The following is a 24,211-nucleotide window of genomic DNA, read 5'->3' as shown; positions in this document are numbered from 1 at the left end:
GGTTGTAAAACACTCTTGAGCCATTTGAGGGCATCAGTGATGGTGGAGCTCAGCCTTTAAATTGGAGACACTGAACTGAAGGGAGTTTGGCTAAATATCTACAAACAGAAAAATACATTTTTCATATTTTTTGCTATTTAAAAGTCACTGTCTATATTACTATTAGCATTATGAAAGCAAAAAGGGGAGAGACATTTTAGGATTTGTCTGTTGTAATAAAATAGAAGCAAACTTCCAGTCTCAAACTAGCTCCTTGACAGCCCCAGTATAAGCCAATAAATGATAACTCATGACCCTTACATAGTATAGAAAAGACCAGCCGTCTTGGTCATTACTTTTGTCATACCCAACCCACATGCAAAATGTCCAGAGTCAACTCATTAAAATTGTCAGTGTGGACAGAGTGGGAGCGGAGCAGGGCAAACGCTGGGCGTGAAGCTGTGGAGTGGGAGAGAAAGTCTAAGCTATGCCAGTTATGGGGGCTGTGATCATCATGTAGCTACTGTTTTAGTTCACCGTTTTTTAGTGCTTTTTGTAGTCCACCTAATGACAAAAAATAAGATTCAAGAAATGTCTTTGCTTATTCAGATATATTTATTTTAATTTCATTTACAAATAATAATGCAAAGATACAAAGACAGAAGCCTTCACACAAGAAAAATACATCAGGTACAGTTCAAACAGAAGCGTATTTCATCTTTAATAGAGCACACATTACAGCCAACTTGGATTCTTTTGGTCCGATTTGACAGTTAAAATAGAAAACACAATTTGAAGAACAAGGTTTGAACCAGTAATTTTTAAAGGGTTAGCTCAAAAAAGTACCAACTTGCCAAGCTGTGCTGCAGAATGCTAGATTTTGCATATTCTATGAGCATGTTTCCTGTTGCTGAGTGTACTATAGGAGCATAGTGCACCCCTTCACGGCAGTAAAATGCATGTGCAGTGTTTGTAATAGTATCACTGTACTCAGAAACAAAATACATTATACAACAATTTAGCTGCCATTGTATGAGGCTTGAACCAGCAGTGGGCTGTCCTCAAAATGCACACAAAGGATTCATAGATGTGGGTAACCCACTGAGTGACTGTACACGACTATGACTCTGTTTCATCTTCCTGATTCCAGTTTGTGTTTTTAACATGTTGTGTCACAAAAGTCAATCTACATATATCTATATATATAGCCTGACTGTATTTGTATCTGCTATGTCTTATGTTATTTCTATGATAAGATGTATATAGTAATATTCAATAAAAAATAGTGTTTGACAGCAGATTTATAAAACATAGGCAAAACTAAATACTTAATTTAAAGCAAAATAGAACATGTCAAGGTATTTTCTGAGATATTTTGAAATTCAGCATCATGCAGAAAAGAGATTTCCCAGGTAGTGGACAGGATATATGAGTGAGATCTCTTTAAAGTTATGCTGCAAGAATTTCAATAATCATATTCAATGTAAACAATGCATTGATAAGTTCATAGTTTATATATGAAGTAATTTGTACCCCAATAAAATATTTTGAAAAACAAAGGGAGATGATGTATTTCAACAGTTAGAAGGATAAAATGTCTAAGTATTCTCTCATGTATGGCTGTTTTGAAGCTTTGGCTTTTTGGTTCAACTGTTGATTTAACATTAAAAGAAAGAGAAGATACAATGCTGATGACAGATTTACTATAAAACAATCTTCAATAAAATCTAAATAGTACCTATTCTGTTAAAATAAACTTCTGATGGCATGTAGCTGCTCATAGCAAGTACATAGGAAGGGGAATTTCTGCAGAATAAGTCTGTAAATTAAATAAAAAGTGCTTTCAGGGCTTCAAAATGCATAAGAATGAAGTCCAAAGGAAATATAATTAATTCATATAATCTCATGAGCTAGATCAATATGGTCCTAATATTTAAATTATTGTCATACAATTTAAGTTACATTACTGATTCACTGTTAAATTTAAATAGCAAAATAATTATGGTATTCTACACCAAAAGTGGTCCATATGCAGTCTGTTATTCCAGATACAGTATTTAACAAAGCTGAAACATTTTTAAGGAGAGAAAAACAAAACTGTTGTAAACTCTTGTCTCTGTAAACACTGGTATAATACCAATGGATACCTGAACGTTGGTGCATAAAAAGGTGGCAGTAACAGGCGACACATCAGTCAGAGCTATCTACATGAGCACAAAAAAGTTCAAAGAAACACCAAAACAAAAAATGGACCTACAAAGATGTCAGGCTCACTATAAAGTCTGAGGCCCAGCAGAGAATATAGAGCCACAATGACATATTGCAGCACAGTATTTCTCAGTGCATTTTCTCACTTTGACATCATATCACATAAAGCATGAAAAACATAGTTCCTACCACACAGCAATATACAAAGCTAATCTAGATTTACCATGACATAATAAAACTCTGTGGGGGTTGCACAGAAAATAAGCACATATACAGTACTGTATATTGCAGTGTCAAACATAGTACCAAACAACAGCTTCTACATGTGCATAAAAGGCTGATTACCATATTTCTGATGCTTTTAGGCTTCACTTAGCAGATACATAGCCTACACATGACGCTGAATTAAAAAGAGACAAAGGACAATATTACTTAACAAGAAAGACAAAACAATTAGACAAAGCGGAACCCAGCCTTTACAAGAAAGAAAAACCCAAGCCATAAACGGGAAAACAAGTACAGAGATTCATGCAGTCACAACATTATTAAAATAGAAAAGAAAAAAATGCAAAAAATGCAAAAAAAAAAAAAACAGCATCAAAATTCAGAAACATGATGCATCCAAAACATTAGAGTATTTTTAAAAAAGGAAAAAAAAAATCTTCAAGCTCAACAACTTCATTTCAACGGATTCGATAACATTTGTCAGAACATTTTTGATTTACATTACGTGAGAATACATCGTGAAATATGCTGGCACAGGAGGATCTTGACACACATCAACAGACATAATGTTGCAGCTACAGAATAGCCTTTTTCATAGTGTGGAATATTGATGAGAAATGGCTATATAATGTCCTAGAAATGAACTTATATTCATTGTATGGGCATTTTAATAATAATTATACCTGGACTGAATTACAATATAAATTCCATAAAATACTTGATTGGTTGATCCCATCTGGCACAGTATTGTGATAATATGCCCTGCAAATTTCAAATGTACTCATCTGACAAATCACACTATACTGAAACTATTTTAATAATAAACTTTTAGTTTGCTAATTATACACATTTTTCTAGTTTATTTATTTCTATTTTCTCAAACCTGCTATCAATAGCAGAAAGAGCTGCAGCACAGGAACATGACCACTGTCCCAAAATACAAATGTTTTCCTAAAGTTAGGGAAAACGGTGTAACAGTAGACAGCTAACAAAATACTCACTGATTAAGTAAAAACAGCTCTTTTAAATATACTATCTGTATATGACTTTTCAAAAATAACTATAATTTAATTGAGCTTTTTTTCATATTTCCTTTTTTTTTTTACAAGAAGGCAAGTTTAATCAAAGACAGTGCACATAACAGTCACAGGGGGGTTTGGTATATAAACGCTCATAAATTAGTGCTTTAAATAAATGCATAAAGTGCACTATGAGATATGGGACAGTTATCCAATGGATCCACTCACTGAGGATTTTTTTTACAGAACAAATGCATGAAGCCACATAAATGCAGAACCGAAGACCGGAGAGACATGGAACAAATCGATACAGGGCACAGACAACACGAGCATGAAGACGAAACGGATATGCAGTGTCACTGTAGTGCCAAGGAAACAAAAAAATCATATTAAAAACTTAAAACTGTATGCCACGTCTCCTTTGCAGAGAGAACAATGAACAGGTGAAATGTATTTGGTCCTACAGTACATAAAGGCTAGATATGAGAGGCAATGAGAATGACAAGATGGCAACAACACAACTGTACAGATGTGACCTAAATACATTCTCATTGCATCAACAATGCTGTTCTAGTATAGAGGCAGTTCAATTGTCTGGAAAAATATATATATATTTCAACTACACTGAGGTCACATCTTTGGGAGTAATCCAGGAGGAGTTTCTACTGTATGCCACAACTCACTGAGCCTTTTTGTCTCTACATACTAGTCTGAAAGAAAAATGTAAAGAGTTTCAAAAGTACCTAAAGAAATAACATGGCACCATTACTGTGCATTCTATAAGAATCTTGCACATTGGCCTCCTTTTATAAGGGTTCGTTTTATCTGTTTCATTGTATAGTCCTAAATCAATCGCTGTAGTTTTGCATAGATACCATTACGCAAAATCTAATCACATTCTGTACATGTAAAATATAAAACAAAACAAGCCTGTAAACTTCTATTTCATAACGAACAACTCATTTATCCATTTAGATTTGACTTGATAAATGAATATGAAAAGTGACATGGTAGTGATAATGGATGACGTAATGGATAAAGATCAGCACACCTCAAAAATACAACTACAGTAATGCAACTGTGAATTATGTAGGCCAAACCACCTGTAAAACAGTAAAAATTACTTAACAATTAAAATGTTTTTTTCACATTTACATAATAGTCATCTTTGCATGAAAACCAAAATGTCAAGCTATTAAGGCAAAACAAGTATGCACAGTGATTTGTGATTTCATGCATAACTGATGACTGCTATTTACTATGGTAAAATTGGCATTTCCTAAAAATAATGATTCATCGTCACTCAGGTTTTGAGAGGAAATTTGGGAAAAATCAAACCAGGTCTGACTTTGGCTTCTATGACAAACCACATAGGGATTAGCACTAAATTAATATCTAAACTGAATGTACTACTGAGAACAACCGGCTTGGCACAGAGGGAGGTTTAAAGGTGTTTCCTCTGAGTCATCAAGCTACTCTTTGTTAACAAATCAATAGGTATTCTGTAGATTTGCTCTGCAGACATGGTTTAGTCAGTCATTGATAGAGAATAAGAGACCAAGCTCCTTCTGCCCTCATGATATTTTCATAAAGCTCCCTCAATTGAAAACTAGCTATCTAAAATAACTCACAATTCGATGTGTCATTCGCAAAAAGTAGTGACAGAACCATGAACATCATTCATACCATAACTTGAATGTCATCAGTCGTAAACCATCTTTCCAGGTTCTGAAGAGAAGGGAGGCTGGCAGCAGTCTTCAAAAACATTTCAATGCATTTTCCTACAATGACGTTTCTTTTAAAAGCTCTCTTGTGGGGTTTTGATTGGGTTGGTTGGTGTGGAATCGATGCTCTGCCCTGACAAGGTCTCGACCTGCACGCTCCAGAAATCTGCTCCTCTTGGTGTTTTCCTCTCAGGTGCAAACCCCCGCTCCCCCGGGGCAGCAGCAGTCACACACCTGTGCACGAGCTTGTGGTTAGAGCCGGTCGAGGCGAAACGCGTCCTCTGTGGCGGGGTCAGCAAGGATCATGTCTGGGTCATTGAGCATGTGCAGGCCATCAAGTGTCAGTGGGTCGATTTTCAGATCGTCCAGTGGGAACTGGGAGTCGATATCAAAGCTGACATCTGTGGACAGCGAACCAGTCAAGTCCTTGGGCAGGCTGGGGGGAGACTCTCCACTCACTGAGCAGACGCAAGACAGCAAATTAAACAAAGGATTAGTAGTTAAAGACATTAGTAGGCAGATATTTATCTCTGTGAGGTTTTTAAGGGGGAGAGGGAAGGATCCCTGGTTAAAATTCGGAAAGAAATCTGGCAGCAAGAAGAAGAAGTCTGGTTTATAATTTGATAACAACTTGCTGTAAGAGGCTTGACATCTTGACATCTTAATTACACATTTCAGTAAAGAGGCAGCTGACAACAGACACTGCTAATTTTCAGACAACAGAAGGGAAAACTCAGTTGAGATGAAAAATCCTGTTAAATAAACTGTAATAGGTTTATCGCTATATATGGAAGGCTTTAAGTTATGAGTTTGAGCAGCATTTTTTGTTGCTGTAACTGTCCCTCATGATAAATTTGACAGTCCCCAACAAAATTATTTTTATACTGGATTTCTCCTTTTCAGTCTTATTGGGAAGTTATTTGAACTTGTGGACTGACTGAAAGCTCTGTCAGGATGGTGCACGTGCAGTTCTATATATTTGGAAAATAACTTCCCTGCTTGGAAGAAAGCTTGTGAATGCAGCGCTGTTTTGCAGCCAACTCTCAAGTGTGGGATATGTCAGCGCTTTCCAGTTATTTAGAGATTGCCTTCAAATATGTTATTTGCCCATTGCACGAGTGGAAGATTAACAACAATGCTAGGCAATTTACCGGTACAATCTAATGCATTATAACAGCCTTGCAATGAATCATATCTTTGTGAGGGTTTTCATGCTCAGCTTTTGTTGACGCAGTGTCGGAGAAACTGTAACTACATCAAGACATCAAGCAAATGTGAAGCACAAGCTTTAGTCTGGTTTGGGATTTTAGAAATTTCCACACACCAGCAGCAGCGTGCCACAGTTCTCTACAAGCCACTTGCTGTAAGACTTAAGTGAGCCACATGATGTGTCGAAGCAGCACCTGTGAGAATGATGTTGGGGATGTTGCCATGGCTACTGTAGCCCAGCTGCTGCGAGTCCTGAAGGTTGCAATGGCCACCAGTCAATCCCATCATGAGTGCCTGGGAGTAGTTGAGGGTGGAGGTCTGGTTATACAGGCCATCAGAGCTGATGGGGGTTTCCATCATGTTGAACTGCTCCAACTGGCAATCACAATAGAGAGAGAAATATCACAACTGTTGCTGCTGTATCCAACATATGATGGCTCTAAAGCAAGAGCAGAACTACATATGGACATGTAGGCTTTTGTCTGACCTGTTGTGAGAGAGCACTGGCCTGAATGGACGGGAGCTGCTGGTCGTAGAAGTCTGCAAACACGCTGCCCAGTATGGAGTTATGCTGCAGCAACAAACAGGCCAAATCTGATTATTTAGACTCTGGTAAAAACTCCCAGTGCGGACCATCAACTATGAATATTCTTCACCCAGGCTGCAGAAGTTATACATTTAACATAAAATGCGGAGTATGAAAAGGAGACAGTCAAAGCAGCAACAACACTGGAACAACAAAGTGCTTAATATCACCACACAACATCTGGAAATATCATTCTTTTGAGTTGAGTTTGCTAATTCACAGCCAGTTTGTGTATGCTAATGCTTCCAGCGTTCTGTATGTGTATGAGTCAATATTTGTGTGTACATTGCAGAGAAGAGAACGATTGCTTAGCACTCATTAATGACTCAAACATTAACATAGCTTAAAAGTGCACTGACAGTTTATGGGATGGCACACACAGAAGAAGCAGTAAACAATCATATAATAAACACATCATTCAGAAGCAACTTCTTCATTCTCAATGGATATTTAAAGCAAGACACAGACACAAAACATGTGACGGTCCTCCAAGGAATTTGTAGCCTGCTGTTTCAATAATAAATGTAAATGAAACCCTGCAATATTTGTATTATTTATAGCGTTTGCCGTGATGTACAGATGTAGCAGGCATACTGTACATCCACTATCACAAGTAATTCTGAATATTTCATAAAAGGGAGCTACTTAAAAGACACCCGAGTGCCACTTTGGCAGCATTTTCTTATCTCCAGAACACTTAAAAATTGAATTAATCTTTTGGTGCATAATAAGTAACTAAATAAGCTGACTGACTAAATGAATGAATAAGTAAACAAATAAATAAATAAGGGACTTGATTAATTGCATGAATAAGAACCATTTTATAAGATATAACACTATCCCAAAGGTCAGTATACACTAAAAACTGATAGATGGAGACCCACCAAATGTCAAAAACCAGTCAGCTAAAGATGAGGACAGGGATGCCTTACTTTGAAAAGACAGCTCCATCCATATGAGCCTCCTCTGTTGTCTTCTGGCCTCGGCATTTTAATTAACACGAACCAAATGGAATGAAATTCACATGAAATAAAGGGAATCATTGAAAATATAATCCCCTTTGTGACTTTATTCTCCCTCTGCTGACCCAGCCAGTGCAAGCTAATTCTCTTGAAGTTTCTCATTTGAATGTCCTCATTGCACCAGCAACAGAGATTCTCCTATTTCATCGTGGCCTCTTAATGTATAAGTAATTGGATCATATTCTCAGCCCGTGCTCCTCCTAGTTCGAAACCAAATTATCTGTGTGTGCTGCAGATGTCCCCACAGGGCAGAGCAGGATAATAGAGCACACAGCTTGTCAGTTGTGGTTTAGCCCGTGGATAACCTCAGGACTACGAGTGAGCCACTTCAGCTCGGGAGAGAATTGAGTTGGGTGAGCAAACAGCAGGACAAACGTGTAGAAATGCATACACACAGCGTATATCATCACTGTCACCTGCCACATTTCTTTTTCTCGGCATCTAAAAACACACAAAGTCATGCTCACAATTCACTAGAAGCAAATGCTTATTGAAAATGCTACCTAACTCTTTGGTTGATTAAAGGGTTTATATAGTTTCGGTACTGAATCTAATACTCTACATTTTATACATTTAAACATGTAATTTAAGGTTTTATTTAGGGAGGTTAAAGCAGTAAATGATTTACAGAACCACTTCCTTACCAGGGTTTCAAATCTCAAATGCTTATACTGAGTCTGACACAGATTAACAGCCCTGATCCATGTTTACCTTGGGTGTGTTTAGTTTATGTGCCACCCTGCAAGCAAGGTTCAGTTTGTTGAGATTCAACCATGGAAATGATTGGCAGCTTCTCCTCAAAAATGCTTCCATGGGGGATTACCATCTCCCCTGCCATGCTACCTCAAATCCCCATGCTGGTGCAAAACCACAATAAACATAAAGATCTGATGAAAATAAAAAAAACTGCAGTACAAAGTTGTCTTTAGCAAGACTGGGGAGGAAACAGTGGAGATGAAATGCAAATACCACAAAAGCAGCAGAGAAGGAAGGTCAGGGACACAGCTACATAAGAACACATCAATGACACTGAGTGTTTCAAGAGACTGGTGGTCAGATCTGGGCAAAACAGGGACTACGTAGAATTCACAATGTATCAGTATTTAATGTTATCATCTATTACTGTAATCACATTATGTTTTTTAAAATTGTAAATTGTGTGAATTAACATGTTAAGTATTACAAAGTTGTTTTTCTCCCAGAATGTTTGACCACACGATGTTGAAAACCACAGGTGTAATTAACAACATTAATTATGGTGCTGTGCACGTTGGGAAACTTCCACTGAAAGAAAACACCTGTGAATTTCTTGCTATGACACGTTTAAATGTCAGGCATGAAAAAGGTCTACTGTATCACATATTGATATCAGAAGATCCTCTTATTACCATGGTTTTTGTCCTTTTTTCCCCCATACATATTTATAGAAGCATAGTTACTAAGTAAATAGGTAAACAAATAACTATTTAACTAACTTTAAGGAAGAAAAATAATGATTTGTCTTGCTCAACTGCTTGAAATAAGCTGACATACTTGACTTTTTTGTTTTTGCCCAGATCTGCTAACGTCAACACAATACAAGCAGTTGTAGGGGGGCAGCCACAGAGTCCTACTCGGCAACGATAACCACAGAACTACGATGCAGGGGACGTGACGTTTATACAGAGCGAGCCAGCGGCTCACTGGTTCACACGCCCTTACTTGAGGCGAGCCTCCAGGTGAGAAGCCTTGATTGGAGACGGGGGAGGTTGGAGACTGATTGGCAGAGGATCCGACCCTACTGCGGTACTGTTGGAGGGAGGAGGCCTGATACAAGAGGATACGTTTGAGTTATTCACATTGGAGGATGTTCTTTATTGGCAACTGCGTGTGTAACTGTGCTCATACTGGACATGGAGCTTTGTTATATGCATCTCTGGTGCTTGTCTTATCCAGTTTATCTTTTGCCAGCATCAGTTCAGCAGGTACCCTAACTGAGGAATCATTAAAATATTGATTCACTGTTTTTAATGGTTGTAACCCTGCATACTAGTATCCAATGCTGAAATACAATCAAAATAATTACAGTAGTGAACACCATGTACCACATGTCACATCAATGCATTAATAATGCTGAAATAGATCTGGGAGAAACAGAGAAAACTACAGGGGATTAATTAGGAGAGGAGAAATGTTGCCAGGAATCCAAGCTAAGCGACTGAATACTGTAAAACTGGAGGATCAGAAAGAACCGACTCACAAAACCAACTTAGCTGTGGAAAGAAAAATATCAAAGTTACTATCATAGTAAATAAGAGACAGACTATCAAGTAATTCAGATTTAGAGGGGGATCAAACGAGACTGATAATCTCTTATCACTCTAAAAGCCAACAGGAGTTCAAACCTCCACATTCCTAATCTATTGATAGATAAGCTATCAACATATAGGTAGCATGAGATAGAGAAGTGATAATGCAGTTCAAGGACTCGAGATACAGATATAAACTAGTGCAATGATAATTCCTGGAGTAGACCTGTTTGAACTTTCATGAACTGAAAGAAAATAGTATTTTTCCATGATCTTGCTGTAGCTGTATTTGCTTCGGACCTAAAATCTACAAACATCTAAAAACCATCTCTGAAAACAAATTAATACATAATAAATGATAGAGAACTGTAGATGAGTTTAGTATTTGCGGTTATATTAACAGAAAGTTAGGTCTAAGCTGTGATCTTGCTGTGTTTCCTCACAATGTTTCACTTGACCCCCACACCGCAAAGTCTATAACTGAGACCAAGAGAATGTAGGCCACTTCATTTCTGCAGTTATCCAAACACATTCCCACTGCAACAGAAGTAGAGCAGTGAGAGCCAAGATCTGAAGGACCCGCAGTGCCTTGCAAAAGCATTTAGATTCCTTGATGTTTTGTACATTTTGTTGTGCTTTTATTTCATGCATTAATTTGGGAGTTTTTGTCTTAGTTCTGTGCAAGTAAAACAAGTGCAAGTAAAATAATAAACTAAAGATTTGTGTTTAATTATAAATGTTCAAGTTCCACTCCAGATGTTTTAAAGTATGTAAAAATACTCTGCTATGATTAATATTTTGTTTAACTTGGTTAACATGGTGGAAAAGGGGATGGAAGCACATCTACTCTTTCTCCCTCATTGAGAAATTCTGGATCTATGAAGGCCCGCCTACCACCGCTGTGTGTTAGGCTGGACCGGTGTTTGGTTGACCGGTGCCAGTGAGAGCATGAATGTGGGTGAGAGACATACATCCATGGTGAGAGATTGACGTTGAGATGGCTAGAGTTAGAGGAAACATCGGAGAGATTCAGCCATACATGTCTGAGCCTCAGTCAGACCCAGATGAGGAGTCTATTGTGCACCAAAATTGTTGACTAGCAGACGTATCAGAATGGTAAGTGTAGTTAGCATCTTTTATTTGTTTATGTTGTTTGTTAGCTTGTTACTTTGCAACTGGCAGTGGCTGACACAGCGTTAGTGGTTGTGAAACATACAATAATATCTGCTATGATGGTACAGTGTGTTCACAATGTTATTACGTAACATTAGTAGATCGTTCAAGGAAGATCCAGGGTTTGGTTTACATCCAAAAACTGCACACTCTGCCATGTTTGCTGTCAAAACATTCACTAAGCTAACTTGTTAACTAACTCGCTCTGTGTACTGACAAGTCCACTCTGCGCTGGAGGTTTCAGGTTTCCTTGCCGGTGGCATTGCGATTGGCTTTTGAATTTGTGATGTCCCAAATCTAGCTTGATCGGAGTAAGTTTGAATCTTAGATTTTAGGGAAAGTGTACAGACATCTCCCCCTTCAATAGAGGAATGTGAAAACACGTCTCTAGTGACAAAGTTTGCACAGATACAGTTCAGTAAAATCAAGGTCTGACATTTTAGGGGACTTAAACATAAGAAAAACACATTTTTGAGTGGAGGGGTACTTTAAATAAAAGAGAAAGCACAACTGCACTGTCATACACACTTTATAGACAGTATAATTTTGTTCTCTTTTTGAGATCGCTATACAACTCTTTCCACAATAAATGCACTCTAGAACAACGTCATATCACATCACTAAATGTGCACAATGTCACAGAGTCTGAATGCATTGACTCGGCAGAGTGTATGATCGAGACCGGCGCATTGATGCCATCTGAAAACACATTTTTAGAAAAGAAAAGAAAGAACCAGCCATCACCGTGTCGCTGTCACAACACACCACTGTGACCCACTGATGTCACGTACACAGATGTGTCCACTGCTCACCGTGTTCATGTCCATGGTCATGGTCATGTTGGTTTGTGAGGACATCTGGTTGTCTGACGTGGAGCAGGAGTTCACGGAGGACGACAGCTGGACCAGACCTGTCTGCTGGAAAATAAAGAGTGGAGTCATAAATAGATGCAGACATCATTAAGTCATCAAGTATAGTTCTAATATTGGCTCATCACAGATAAAGTATCTGCTTTTATAGTATGTTGGCAGATATGTAAAAAGAATTAGTAGTACATGAACAGCCACAGGCTGCATTATCATGTATATTATGTGTATATTATTTTAATTCAAGTTGTATATATTTTTGTTGTATTTGTGTGTCTTTCTGTATAGTCATTATTTATAGTAATTTAATTTCCAGTGGTTTACAGTTAAAACTTTACTGTTATCTTATATTTATTCTTACTGTTGTTGTTGACAATAATGTTTATCGTTAAACTATAATTTGTCAAATAGCCTACATATCGCATACATATGTGTACCATAACTCAAATAAAATATACAGTACAATCATATATACAATATATTTGCAAAGAAGCTGATTTTTTGACATGACATGACTTAAAACAGTGGTTTTGGTTTGGATTATTTGCATTAAACAGCAGTGATTGGTAAAATCAAGCTTTCTTCCAATGTAACCATTTTGTTTTTGTATAAATATTGCAATAATCAAACAAAATTTAAAATTCCTGCATGTAATTCATAGATGAGTTGAACTTGCATTAATAATTGTGATCGCAGTATTGCAAGATTTAAGGAACTGATGAACCGATATATGGGAAAGCAGTTGGCAAACAGACCTATGAACTTCTGTTGCAAAAACTGAAAAACTAACTTGACAATGACACAATAAATCTGTAAAAGAAAAGAAACTACCTTCTTTCACGGGAGTAGCCAATCCTGTTCATACTTTCAGTGCAGTTTGGTTTGTTTTAATGTGTTTAATGCACTAACCCCAAGCTGTGCTTCAGATTTTAAAAACTGCAACTGACTTGGTGTTTTAAGTCTTAATTACATACTCATTTTGTTCTCTTCTCACTAAGCTAAAATCAATCACACAAAATGAAAAACATGTGAGGGCAAGTCAGCTGTTTTGTCAAGCTTTTGTGGACAGAGTGCTGGAGGAGAAACTCACTTGCTGGCCCTGGTGGTTCTGGGACAACTGCTGCTGGCTGAAGAAGGCATACTGGGACAGCTGCTGCTCAAGGTTCATGGCGTTGATGGCCGCCTGGGGAGAGAGGTTCCAATGTTTAATGGGAAATGCATGTATTCCAATATTTGTAGCCTGCTCAAATTTGCCCAGCCTGATTTCCCCTTTTAAACAATGACTAAAAGCAATTATTTTATACCTACCTAATGGAAATTGTTCACTCTGGGTATTCCTTACACCCCAAACATAACCTCATAACCCTGACACAACAAAATGTCAATCTGAACCATTGACAATTATCTAAAATAAATAGATCAAACATTCAATAATACATTTAGCTTGCATTTTCTTGGAATAACCGAGGTCAGGGCAGAGAGCGGGTTTGTACCTGAGAGAGACTGAGAGGCGGAGATGTCGGGGAGAGCTGCAGGTTCTGGTGCTGGTGGGAGTCTCCTGCATTCAGGATGAGAGGAACCATGTTGTCTTGCCCAGGCTGTATTTCCATGGTTACTGTGGGCTGAGATGTGTCCACTCCTACCCAGCACACAAAAACGGCCTTAAGGAAAGAGTCTTTTAAAAGCACACATAGAGAAATTGGCACCGGAGAGTGCTAAATGTTGAAATGAAAAGTAATTCATATCCTGCACATAACTGTGTGGAAATTTGAAATGTTCTGTTAAATGTGAGCAGACCGCTGTCGGTAGTGTTACCTTGTGTGTTAGCCAGGGTCTGTGTGCTGTTGGAGGAGCTGAACGAGGCGGCATCATCTGAGTCGAGCGGGGTGGGCAGAGGAGGAGGAAACTGGATGTTGGTCAGGTCAGGAAGAGAACCGCCAGTATTGTGGGCTGCTGGTTTTAGTGAAGTGGTCTGCTGGTCCGGAGACGGGAATATGCTGCAGAAAACAGACGGGTGCAGTGAAGTCGACAGTGATGATGAGCTTAATACACTCTGAAAAATAAGATCAGCTTGCTGATGTCACTGACAAAATGAAGGAACAGAAACATAAACACTGGATATCTTGTGCAAATTACTGAGCAATACTTGGAAATACAAATCCAAACAACTCCACAGATATTTGGACTTCATGTATTTGGCCAGCAGTACTTTTGTAAATGCTTTGGCGCTACACTCTTATTACTTTGGCGGTTGACTAAATGAAAATGTTTAATTACAGTCAGATGGTTTCAATTTAAAGTGATGTTTTATTCATACTTGTTCATCTGATGTGTGTAAATATGCACTTAATTTGTCTGTGTGCACTTAAATACTATTTTCACTTCACTATCCAAGATTATAACAGTGCAGCCATAAAATTCATCATCATTTCATTATTTTAGAACATTCCCTCAGACCAGTTCTACACAGGAAAACCAGTAAAATACTCACTGGATCCCTGGAACTTTGCAGGGCTTGGACCTTGAAATGTTCTAAAGGGGGAAAAAATAATTGTATTGAGAAGACTACAGAAAAAGCTGATAGAAAAAAACTTTCATGTGAGCATAGAAGTTCTACCTTTTTGCACTCCCAGTTCTGATTTTGTCCATCTTCATCAACCTCTTGTTTAATTGCTTCAGCCCCTGGCACAGTGAGCAGGAGAACTAGAGAGATGGAGAAATAGCAAAACAAAAAAAAAAAATCTCCTCAGTCTCTTGGGTCTACAGATGTCCAGCCTGTTTGAGCTTATAATAATCACAGCCCACATGTCCTTGTTTAATATCATCAAGAAGAAGACAGGAAGGAAGGATGGATGGAAAAAAGAAAGGAGACAAGAAGTGTGACATTAAGAAAGTAAAAAGATAAAAAACGTAAATACTGAATGACAGTAATGGGCAAAACCCCAAAATGTCTCTAAGGAGATTTATACAAATTCAATCAAAGTGCTCCTGAAATTAAAATAATCCGCCTCACACGGCCATTAGCGGTACAATTCGTTGGACACTTGGATGCACCACGTCTTCTCAGCAGTCACTTTCCCCTTCTGCCTTCAAAGCCACATTCAAAACCCTTTCATCACACACTGGAGGGCACTCCACTGAACCGTCAAGAGAACGCAGCAAAATACCACAAAAAATAAACAGGCTTACAACCAAACAGCTCCAACCATCACCATCTACTGCAGATAATAACAAGAAAAACACCTCAACAGTCTGGTTAAGAACTGACTCATTAGAACTGCTCAGTGTACACAATATGTATTAACTGGATACTATATGAGCTTCCTGTAATACAGTTTTACACTTATCTGAACCTTTAAATCAACTTTACAATGAAAACTCTTTGAGATAATGTGTACCTCGTTTTGGCTGGAGCTCCTGTGATCCTCCAGTGAAAGAGGCCTGCTGGGCAGGAGTTAATGTGCTCTGGTGCAGTGCTGAGTCAGAGTTTGTCCTGCAGCACAAGAATTAAAAAAATAATAATAATCACACAGTGCACTGTATAGAAAAATCGAAGAAACAAATACTGTTTGTTGAAAGCGCAGAAAATACGAATAACTCAACCACAATGTTGTACAGCACATAAAAACAATTATATTTTATACCAATTCAAGCTTTAAGCCAGGCATAAACCATAATATTTTGTCATGCTGACTCATGAAGAGTCTGCACTGGTCTACAAAAAGTAGGATATCACACTGTAATGTGCAGCAGTCACAACTATTTCAAATAGGTTATGTTTGATGAAAGTCTAAATGCAGCATTTTGTCCATGACGGTAATCTGTGAAAGTCACTAAATGTGTGATTATGTGATATGTTTTCATAATCAGTTAGGATTTTAAAAGTCTTGTGTTATATTCCCAACTTGTCTTGTACTGATCTGACCCTGCATCTTCATGAATATGCAAATAATGTAAATTAGTGTAGTACAAGTCAGAATTATTAGGAAAGGCCGTGTGAAGGGTTTATTATGATCATTATAAAAAGAGTAAACACAAAGATATACAGTCATGCAGAGACGGTGTTTCAAGCTTAGAGGCTGTCTTACCTCCTCCAGCTGGTATCAGGTGGTGGTGACAGATATACTGAGCCATATGGGCAGCTGTCAATGTGAGATTGCAGGTTAAGAAAATACAGCTGGAGACTGAAAGTCTTGGCAGATTCAACATATTCATTCCTGCGACTTCTTTAAACACAAGGAGGTATAATAAAAAGCAAAGTGCAGGTGGTCTCTCAAATTAACCAGCATGTAATAAAACTGTGTAATGAACAGCGAGCTTCACATCACGGTCTGATATTTGTCAGGGCTTAATCTGCAATACTTACTGGCTCATTGTATATGCTGCTTATTACAGACATTCCTACCAAACACAATCACAATTTGCCTTGAAGTCATTTACACGCATGCAGAAAACAAGTGAAGTGATTCTGCAGCCATAGAAACATCTGTAACAGCTACATTTAGGCACATGTGTAACACAGTACACGTGTAAAGAAATCCTATAAAACAACTTACAGACTCTAAAGTTTTGTGATCTCTGTATACTGTAAATTAAGAGAGAGAAAACGTTCACATTTCTGACCTCAGTTAGCCTAGGGTTAGGGTTAACCCTATGCAGAAACAAGTAGCACCTGCTCAGGCGCAAAATCTTGCTGATAAACTTGATTAAATGTCACATAATCAATCCACAGACTTGAATGAAGGCTAGGGTGTTACCTCCATATCAATGTTTTTCAATGTAATGTGACTACACGGAGTTGCCACATTATTTGGTAGACCTTGCTAAATCTAATGCAATGCAATACAATTGCCATGTAATAACTACATTGCATTATACTGAAAGACATTTACAGGGAAACAATATTTCAATATTATGAGATACAATTTAGATAATTTACAATATAGAAAAGCACTGAGGCAGAAAATTGAGGAATTCTTTGTTCATTGAGCAACAGGGAACTTCAAAAACCTCTGTCACTTAACTACAATGCAGCCTTTAAGAACAGGAAAACACTAATTTATAACTGTCACAATATTATCATAAACAGATAGTGTGGGTATAAATTAGATAGCTCTCAGCTTAACAGACCTTCAACTAAGCCATGTCATAAGTTGTTCTTTTTTAGATTCAGACCTCAGATAGAAAATAGCAACAGAGATGAAACCGTACCTGGCCTCCTAAAATACTCTAACCTCAGCATCTACATAAGTAGCCTAATAAATGATGGTATTGAAGGATATCTGGCGTCCATGTTTGTCAATAGACAGGGGTTTTTGGTGGGGTGATGTAATGCGGTTCCGGTCCCGGTAGACTCTGTCCACCAACCCGTGGTGTCGCGTCGATCTGTTCGTGTCCAGCCCTGAATTCTGATAAACGAAGACAGAAAAAAATGATAATTAACTGATCAAACTGTGAGCATTTTATTCCAGTTACAAGCCAGGGTATCTCTAATCAGTACTGAATATGAAATGCAAACAGAACTAAGTCCTTGCTTAAACATTGAAAAAAACGAACTGCACTAGCTCATGTAGCCTAGCCCCACTTAGATTGTCCTTGGCCCACAAAGAATAAACCTGTGTTCTGAGCTCTTGCGTCAAATGAGATGCATATGCTGCAAGTAGAGCAGGGATGAAAGTTAATGGAGCACAGGGCAAATATGACGACAGAAAATTGGGAAGTTCCTGTGAAATTAAAAATGAGGATCTGGATAGTGCCCATTTTGGGGTTTTTTTTTTGAGTAATATTTGCTTGGGCCATCATTCTTCAATCATCAGCTGATTCATGGCGGAACTGAGCCTTGATGGGAAACAATAATACTAACTCCCACCATCCTGCAAATCCAAGTACTTCCCCACACTTGAGTTTTACTGGGTTGTCAATGGGAGGGGCTCAGTCAGATTTAACTTTATATCTCCGTCCCCACAGAATCATATTTCTCATATTTTCCACACATGTATATCATGACAATATACTGTAAACATTTGTTTTTTTAAGGATGGCAATGGAAACATAAAGATATATAGGAGAACATTGTTCTACCCTAGTGCAAGGCAGCAGCAGATGAACATTTCTGTTGGAGCAAAGTTTCAGAAATTCCTTATGTTGGTGTTAAGCTTCAATACCTTTGGGTGCCCAGAGCAAGAGATTGTTCCCAGTGCATTTTGGGTGAAAAAAAAGGAACAAAGTAGCAGCTTTTCTCCCTCATGTATACAGACTGACACAGTTGACAGCATTGCCATCACACAGCTGGCAACACAGAACAAATAAAAAAAACAAATAAAAGTGAATTAGTGTGGTTCCCAGCATTGGAAATATCGTGTGGAATGTGAGAATATTGATTTAAAATTATACTCTGCATGATTATCTCTCTTTTCTTTTTAGATACCTATTTTAAAAAAGGGGCTCTGCTTTGGTGTTTTCAACTGGCCCAACCACTTTTCCACAATTTTGTTTTGGACATTACATTAAAAAGTGTGGACATTATATATAGAGAAACATTATAACAAGGATAATATTTTTAATGAAAAAAAGCAGTTTGCATTATTTTATTCCAAATGAAATTGAGCTATAAATTTGACCTATTATTGTCATTAAACACAAACTTCAAATCTTTATTCTTCTTTTTAATACCCCCCCCACACACACACACATTTAGAAAATGGCAATGCTAATTTGTCATTTTAACTTTATAACCTTATTATTTTCCCTAACAAACTTAATAAAAACATGTTTTGCTAACAGTTCCTTCTGTCTTTGAAGATACTGCTGAAAATAAATTCAAGCAAAAACATTGTGTTTCTGTTAACTTCACTGCCATGTTTGTTCATTTAATGTGTCTAGAGAGACAACAAACATACGCACAAAACTGTGGATCCTTCCACAGGAAATATAGCCTATTTAATTTTGGTGTAATACGGCACATCATTGCGTTATCTCATAAACATTCATACCAGCATCATACACGTTGATATGTTGTGTCAGCAATATATGAAGTTATGGTTGAATTCTCTTTCTCAAGACTTTGGACGCAGTGTTTAGAAAAGTGTTACTTTGGGACAGAACTGTGATACTGACTTGTAGAGGAGAGTGTGTTCCACCGTACTATAGACAAAACAGACACCTAATGTAGACTGTGGGTTGGTATATTTACTCAGCCTTCTTCTATTTACTCTAAACAAAGTGCTCTTGTTGCTCACATAAACATAAAGTATGTCACTTCCTGTGTAGCAGAGTATTCATCCCAGGAAACACGTATCTTATGGTGTTTGAAAAAGCAAATGTAAACATTTTTATAGAGCGGCCACAGGTTGAATCAATATTGAAGGATATTACTCAGCCACAGAGACGGGCACAATGGATATTTATTTATATGAAACAGCTGTGGATGATTACTGTAAAACAACCTCCTGGTACAAATTAAATGTTCATTCGCCAACATTCAATGCAAATCTATTACTCTTCATCTATACAGTATTTCAGTTGTTGCTGAAAACATAAATAATCCCTCACCTGAAAAGGCATATCAACAGTGCTGTTTCCAATCTGATTGACGTTTGGCAAAGATCCTCCATAGTACTGCCCACGATTCGGTCCCAGCTGCAAATACTGAGTTTTCTGCAACTGTAACTGGAAGCAGAACAACACCAGGTAAGACAAGAGGTAATTATGTAGTTCTTTACAAAATAAATAAATATGGCTGTTTCTCAGTCTCAGTTCATGCTCCAGTGACAGCAAAACAGTAAATTGGCTATAAACACACCACAGGCCTACAACAACAAGATGTACTCACTAATATTATTAATAACGACAGCTCGATGTAATTTCCTGCAGGGAAATTTTAAGCAAAATACTGCAAAGGGGACATGTATACACCTTTCGTTCTTTATTAACCACCTTTTTGAGGTGCCAAAATTAAAACCGACATTTGCTGATTTCAACACTAAATGATGAGAAGGACACCACATATATGTAACTGAGATAATAGATGTCTTCTGGCAAACTTTGATGCAGGCTGCTACATTCGCAGTAGTCATCACAGCAGTGCAATGTGAATCTAATAACTCTTACATGTGAAGAGATGGTAAGAAACTTTAGGTGGAAGTAAAGCACTTCAGAGATAATTCAACATCGGCTGAACTTGCACCCGGTCAGCTTTCAGAAACGCAAACTCCCTAAAGCCTTATGACAGTGTTTATTTCAAAACGACCCCCAGTTCCATGTCCTATTAGAGAACCCTATAACCGGTCAATTACATTTTCTCATGCAAGCCCATTGGCCAGTGTTGGCAGAGCACAAAATCTAATAATAACAATTACTATGCCTGCATCACTGGTGTATTTAGATAAGCATCTGAGCTCAGAGTTTATTTCTTTAACTACATTTATACCTACACTGTTGACAAAAGGATTACCTATTGTAACATCTCCAGATCAGGAAGAGGCCAACCCAAATCTTTTCAACCACAGCAAGACAGGCAGAGAGAGAGGAGGGAGACAGAGAGAGGCTGAGGGGTGAAAAGGTTGAAACTGTAAACCTGAGGCCTGAGACTTCCCACACGTCGGCTCAGACAAGAGCTTCCTACCATCTGACTATAGAATATAAACAAAATCTACAAAAAAATGACACCACAGGCCTCCACTGAAGATGAAAAATGGGCTCTCTGACTAACCTGTCTAGACATGCATCCTAAAATACACCTTTATAATAACATGGTAATTCTGACACAACTGACGCACCCATTAGTTTCTAGAAAATTAAACAAATGAGTACAAATGTTGCGATTATATTGGTCATTGTATTTGTTTATCAGGCAAACATCTGCTAAAGCTCCATAAATAGGCCTTTTTCACAGCAGACATTTTTTGCTACATAGATAGCTAAAATGCAAATAACCCTGTAGCAGCTCGATATCACAGGATGACATATTCTGATATTTTTGCCACATGCACATTCCTCTTCTATATATTGACAGGTACAGCATACAAGCATTGCAGTAGCTCCATGTTTGCTGTGTAGTCACAATCTGTCCTACCCATCATGCTTCCACGGAGCAGCAGTCACTACTGAAGCCCTGCCTCCATAGGATTTCTTTTGGAGGCCTGTGTTGTATGTGGCTTAAATTCCACATAATCTGCTAGCATTCATCTTTGGTGTAAATGTCATTCATGTTGTTGCAGTGCACACAGGCCTGGAGACCTGTCAGACAAGTTTACAAAGCCACGGTGCAAACACACCTCTCTATATATTACTACCATACATACCACATACAATACGAATTATTTAGTATTAGTAAATATATATATGTTTCTATTGTAGTGGGTAACATCGTTTTGTCTAATCGCCTCTTCTCTGAGAGCACGAGACGAGGAGAAAATCATCGCTGCAGTTGGACGCGCGCTGTCAAATACGCATGCACGCCCCTTTGCTTTCCACTTGCGTGGGACAAAAATTGTAATAACTTTTTCGGACGAGGGTCCCTGTCGTCCCTATCAACATTATAGGACTGTTCCCTCCTGCCAGCTCTGCTCGTTGTCAGTCTTTGGAGAAAAAAGCCTAGAGCTGGCAGGAAGCGTCGTTTGTTATTGTTTACCTATGCTGCTGGCTGCGTGCAGCCGCCGCGTTACAAACGCATATTTGACAGCTCGCTGAGAACAAACGTAGAAGAGATGGGAAAAAACAAGAGGCGGTTTCGTTACCCTCGCTGCCCGGGTAATGCTGAGGTCCTTCATCACTTCTTCAAACGCCGCTGTCTCCTCTGCCTGCTTCTGGTTATGTAAAGCGATTTTCTCGCTGAATTTCCGCGGATTGTTCGAAGTCGCCATGTTTCGCTCTTCTGCTCCGTTTTCCTTCAATGGCCAGTGTCAAGTGACATGGAATGAGGACACCCAACTTCCGGTTAGAGAGGTCGAAATAAGTAAAGCACCACAGAGTAAGTGCAATTTAAAGTTGTATTTAGAGGTTTTGGACAAAAAAGGCTCAAAGAACCACCGGCCTGATATGCCAGCAGATAACCAGGTTGTTGTGGTTAACGTGTTAGCAACAATTTACCTACTGATGCGTTCAGCAGACAGATCCCTATCCTATTGGAGTTGTGTTTATGAACACCTTTTAGCTCTGTTTTGGTCTTCCCTGACTCCTGACAAATATATCTGTATCTTTATCTTTCTCATTTTGTCATTTTCTTAAGCAACCACTCATTAAGTTTGGCTCTTTGCTGTTTTGTGCAGGGCAGGTAAGCTATCTACACTTCATTTGCCTGAGCTTGTTCGCTGGAAATGACTGAATACAGTTTTATACAGGTGATTTGTATAACCAGTCCTTTTCACTGACATGTTGAAGCAAGAAAAACACAGGTGTAGCTAAAGACATCAGTGGCCGCATTCCATTATGTGTCCCAGTGAGCCACTCCAGTGAGCAGACACACACAGCAGCAGATCCCTACCTCAATGGGACGCATGCATGCATGCATCATTCATTATCATTATTAATTACAGGCTGCAACTGTTATTTTCATTATTGATTAAGTAATTTTTTACTCAGTTGATTAATACTTTTGTTTGTTAAGTGTCAGGAACAATAACACATGCCTATTATAAGTTGCTAGAGGCAGAACCCAAACTGAAGGCTTACATCTGCCTAATTAAACATTAAAAAGTTACCAATTCAGATTTAATGAAAAGGAACCTTTCACATTTGTGAAGCTGTACCCAGCAAATGCAGGTATTGATAGATTATTGAAATATACTGGCCTATCAGTTGGAGTGTGTTATTATTTTCTGCCTGACTAGAACGCAACACTTCTTTTGTTGCGACAAGGCATAGTTTTATTTTGAAGCCATAATCGCCTGGTTTCCCGTCTCTACACGGTTGTCTCTGGCCGACTTGACGCAGCGGTGAGGCTTTGCGTGCTCACGTCGCTGCGCAGGGGTGTAGTGAAGGCGCACCGCACATCTGGACTGCGGAACAACCGCAAATTTCACTTTTTAGGAAAGCACGAGTTTGTGCGTGTTTCTTTTATATAAGAAATGAGTTCACACACCACGGCAGAATATAGATTAGATATATAGATAGAGATAGATAGATATATTAGATAGATTATGATTATTTTTATTATTAGTAGTAGTAGTATTTCAATACAAGGCATGTTAAGGCACTGAGGTGATGCTCTCACCCAGTGTGACTTGTTAAAGCCTGATTGTTAGTGTCACCAGATGATGGATTGTGTCAACCTTTTTTACACTTAAAGGGGCAGTTGTGAGGGAATCACAGGGGCGTGTTTGAGTTTTACCTAAACTCAGCTTACTTGCCTTTTTTATTTGTGGAAAAGAATTTCGTCTCCCTCTCTGGGTTGACCTAAAGGTTTATGACATGAAAGCTTAGGCCAGAAAGTGGCAGTGTCTGCCTCCTCTGGAGCTGCATTTGCACCCCTGCTGACTGAGGATAAATACTCAGTCACAACAGTGTCTCCCCCTGCTTTCCAGCTGAGTAGATTCAAAAGGTGAATGGACTGCACACTCCTGTGAGAGACTTACTCATGTGGAGACAAATGAGCTCTTAGGTGAGCGAAAGAGGTGGTATTTCTGTCACACATTTGTTTTCCCCAGTGAATCATACGATAAATGCATCAATCAGGAGAAAAATACCTTTGTGTGTCCATTCCTGTTTCTTGCCTGCAGTGGGGGTTTCAGTTTCACAGATACTGTAGCAGCAGACTGTCAGCCATGACAACAGCTGCATGCACAACACCAAGAGGCCTATGAGCTTTGTATATGATAATATATCAGGCTCAGTAAAAACACCACATGCAAATCCAAATATAATATAACATAAAACATCTCAAGCATTTGTTTTGCTGAGAGCCCAAATGCCAA

At 38.5% G+C, this 24,211-nt stretch overlaps 1 protein-coding gene across 6 annotated transcripts; it reads right to left on the bottom strand.

Moving 5' to 3' along the window:
- Positions 1 to 575: 575 nt before the first annotated feature.
- On the bottom strand, positions 576 to 22,264 carry crtc1a (CREB regulated transcription coactivator 1a). 6 transcript variants are annotated; one of them, XM_044220245.1, is made up of 15 exons: positions 22,037 to 22,264; positions 19,851 to 19,967; positions 17,582 to 17,707; positions 16,388 to 16,449; positions 15,698 to 15,792; positions 14,917 to 15,002; positions 14,791 to 14,831; positions 14,115 to 14,296; positions 13,793 to 13,974; positions 13,390 to 13,482; positions 12,246 to 12,347; positions 9,674 to 9,778; positions 6,852 to 6,935; positions 6,559 to 6,739; positions 576 to 5,613 (listed from the first exon to the last, which is right to left on the bottom strand). In XM_044220245.1, the coding sequence occupies exons 1-15, from the start codon at positions 22,160 to 22,162 to the stop codon at positions 5,408 to 5,410; spliced, it is 1,788 nt and encodes a 595-aa protein (XP_044076180.1). In that variant the 5' UTR covers positions 22,163 to 22,264; the 3' UTR covers positions 576 to 5,407. The 6 variants fall into 6 exon arrangements, with proteins under 6 accessions (XP_044076180.1, XP_044076179.1, XP_044076181.1 ...); XM_044220244.1 differs by having other exon boundaries at positions 12,246 to 12,350; positions 22,037 to 22,263; XM_044220246.1 differs by having other exon boundaries at positions 12,246 to 12,350; positions 13,793 to 13,938; positions 22,037 to 22,262.
- Positions 22,265 to 24,211: the final 1,947 nt, after the last annotated feature.

Source organism: Siniperca chuatsi, linkage group LG13 (assembly GCF_020085105.1).
Source record: "Siniperca chuatsi isolate FFG_IHB_CAS linkage group LG13, ASM2008510v1, whole genome shotgun sequence".
Lineage (NCBI taxonomy): Eukaryota > Metazoa > Chordata > Actinopteri > Centrarchiformes > Sinipercidae > Siniperca > Siniperca chuatsi.
This window is presented reverse-complemented; position numbering and strand designations above follow the sequence as displayed.

Bases quoted from the DNA above. Each gene is read 5' to 3' on its own strand.
- crtc1a (XM_044220244.1), bottom strand. From the start codon at position 22,162: ATGGCGACTTCGAACAATCCGCGGAAATTCAGCGAGAAAATCGCTTTA. The intron at 14,832-14,916 runs GTAGAACTTCTA...TTCCCCCTTTAG, and splicing joins AGAACTGGGAGTGCAAAAAG to AACATTTCAAGGTCCAAGCC. The intron at 5,614-6,558 runs GTGCTGCTTCGA...GCGTCTGCTCAG, and splicing joins CCCCAACATCATTCTCACAG to TGAGTGGAGAGTCTCCCCCC.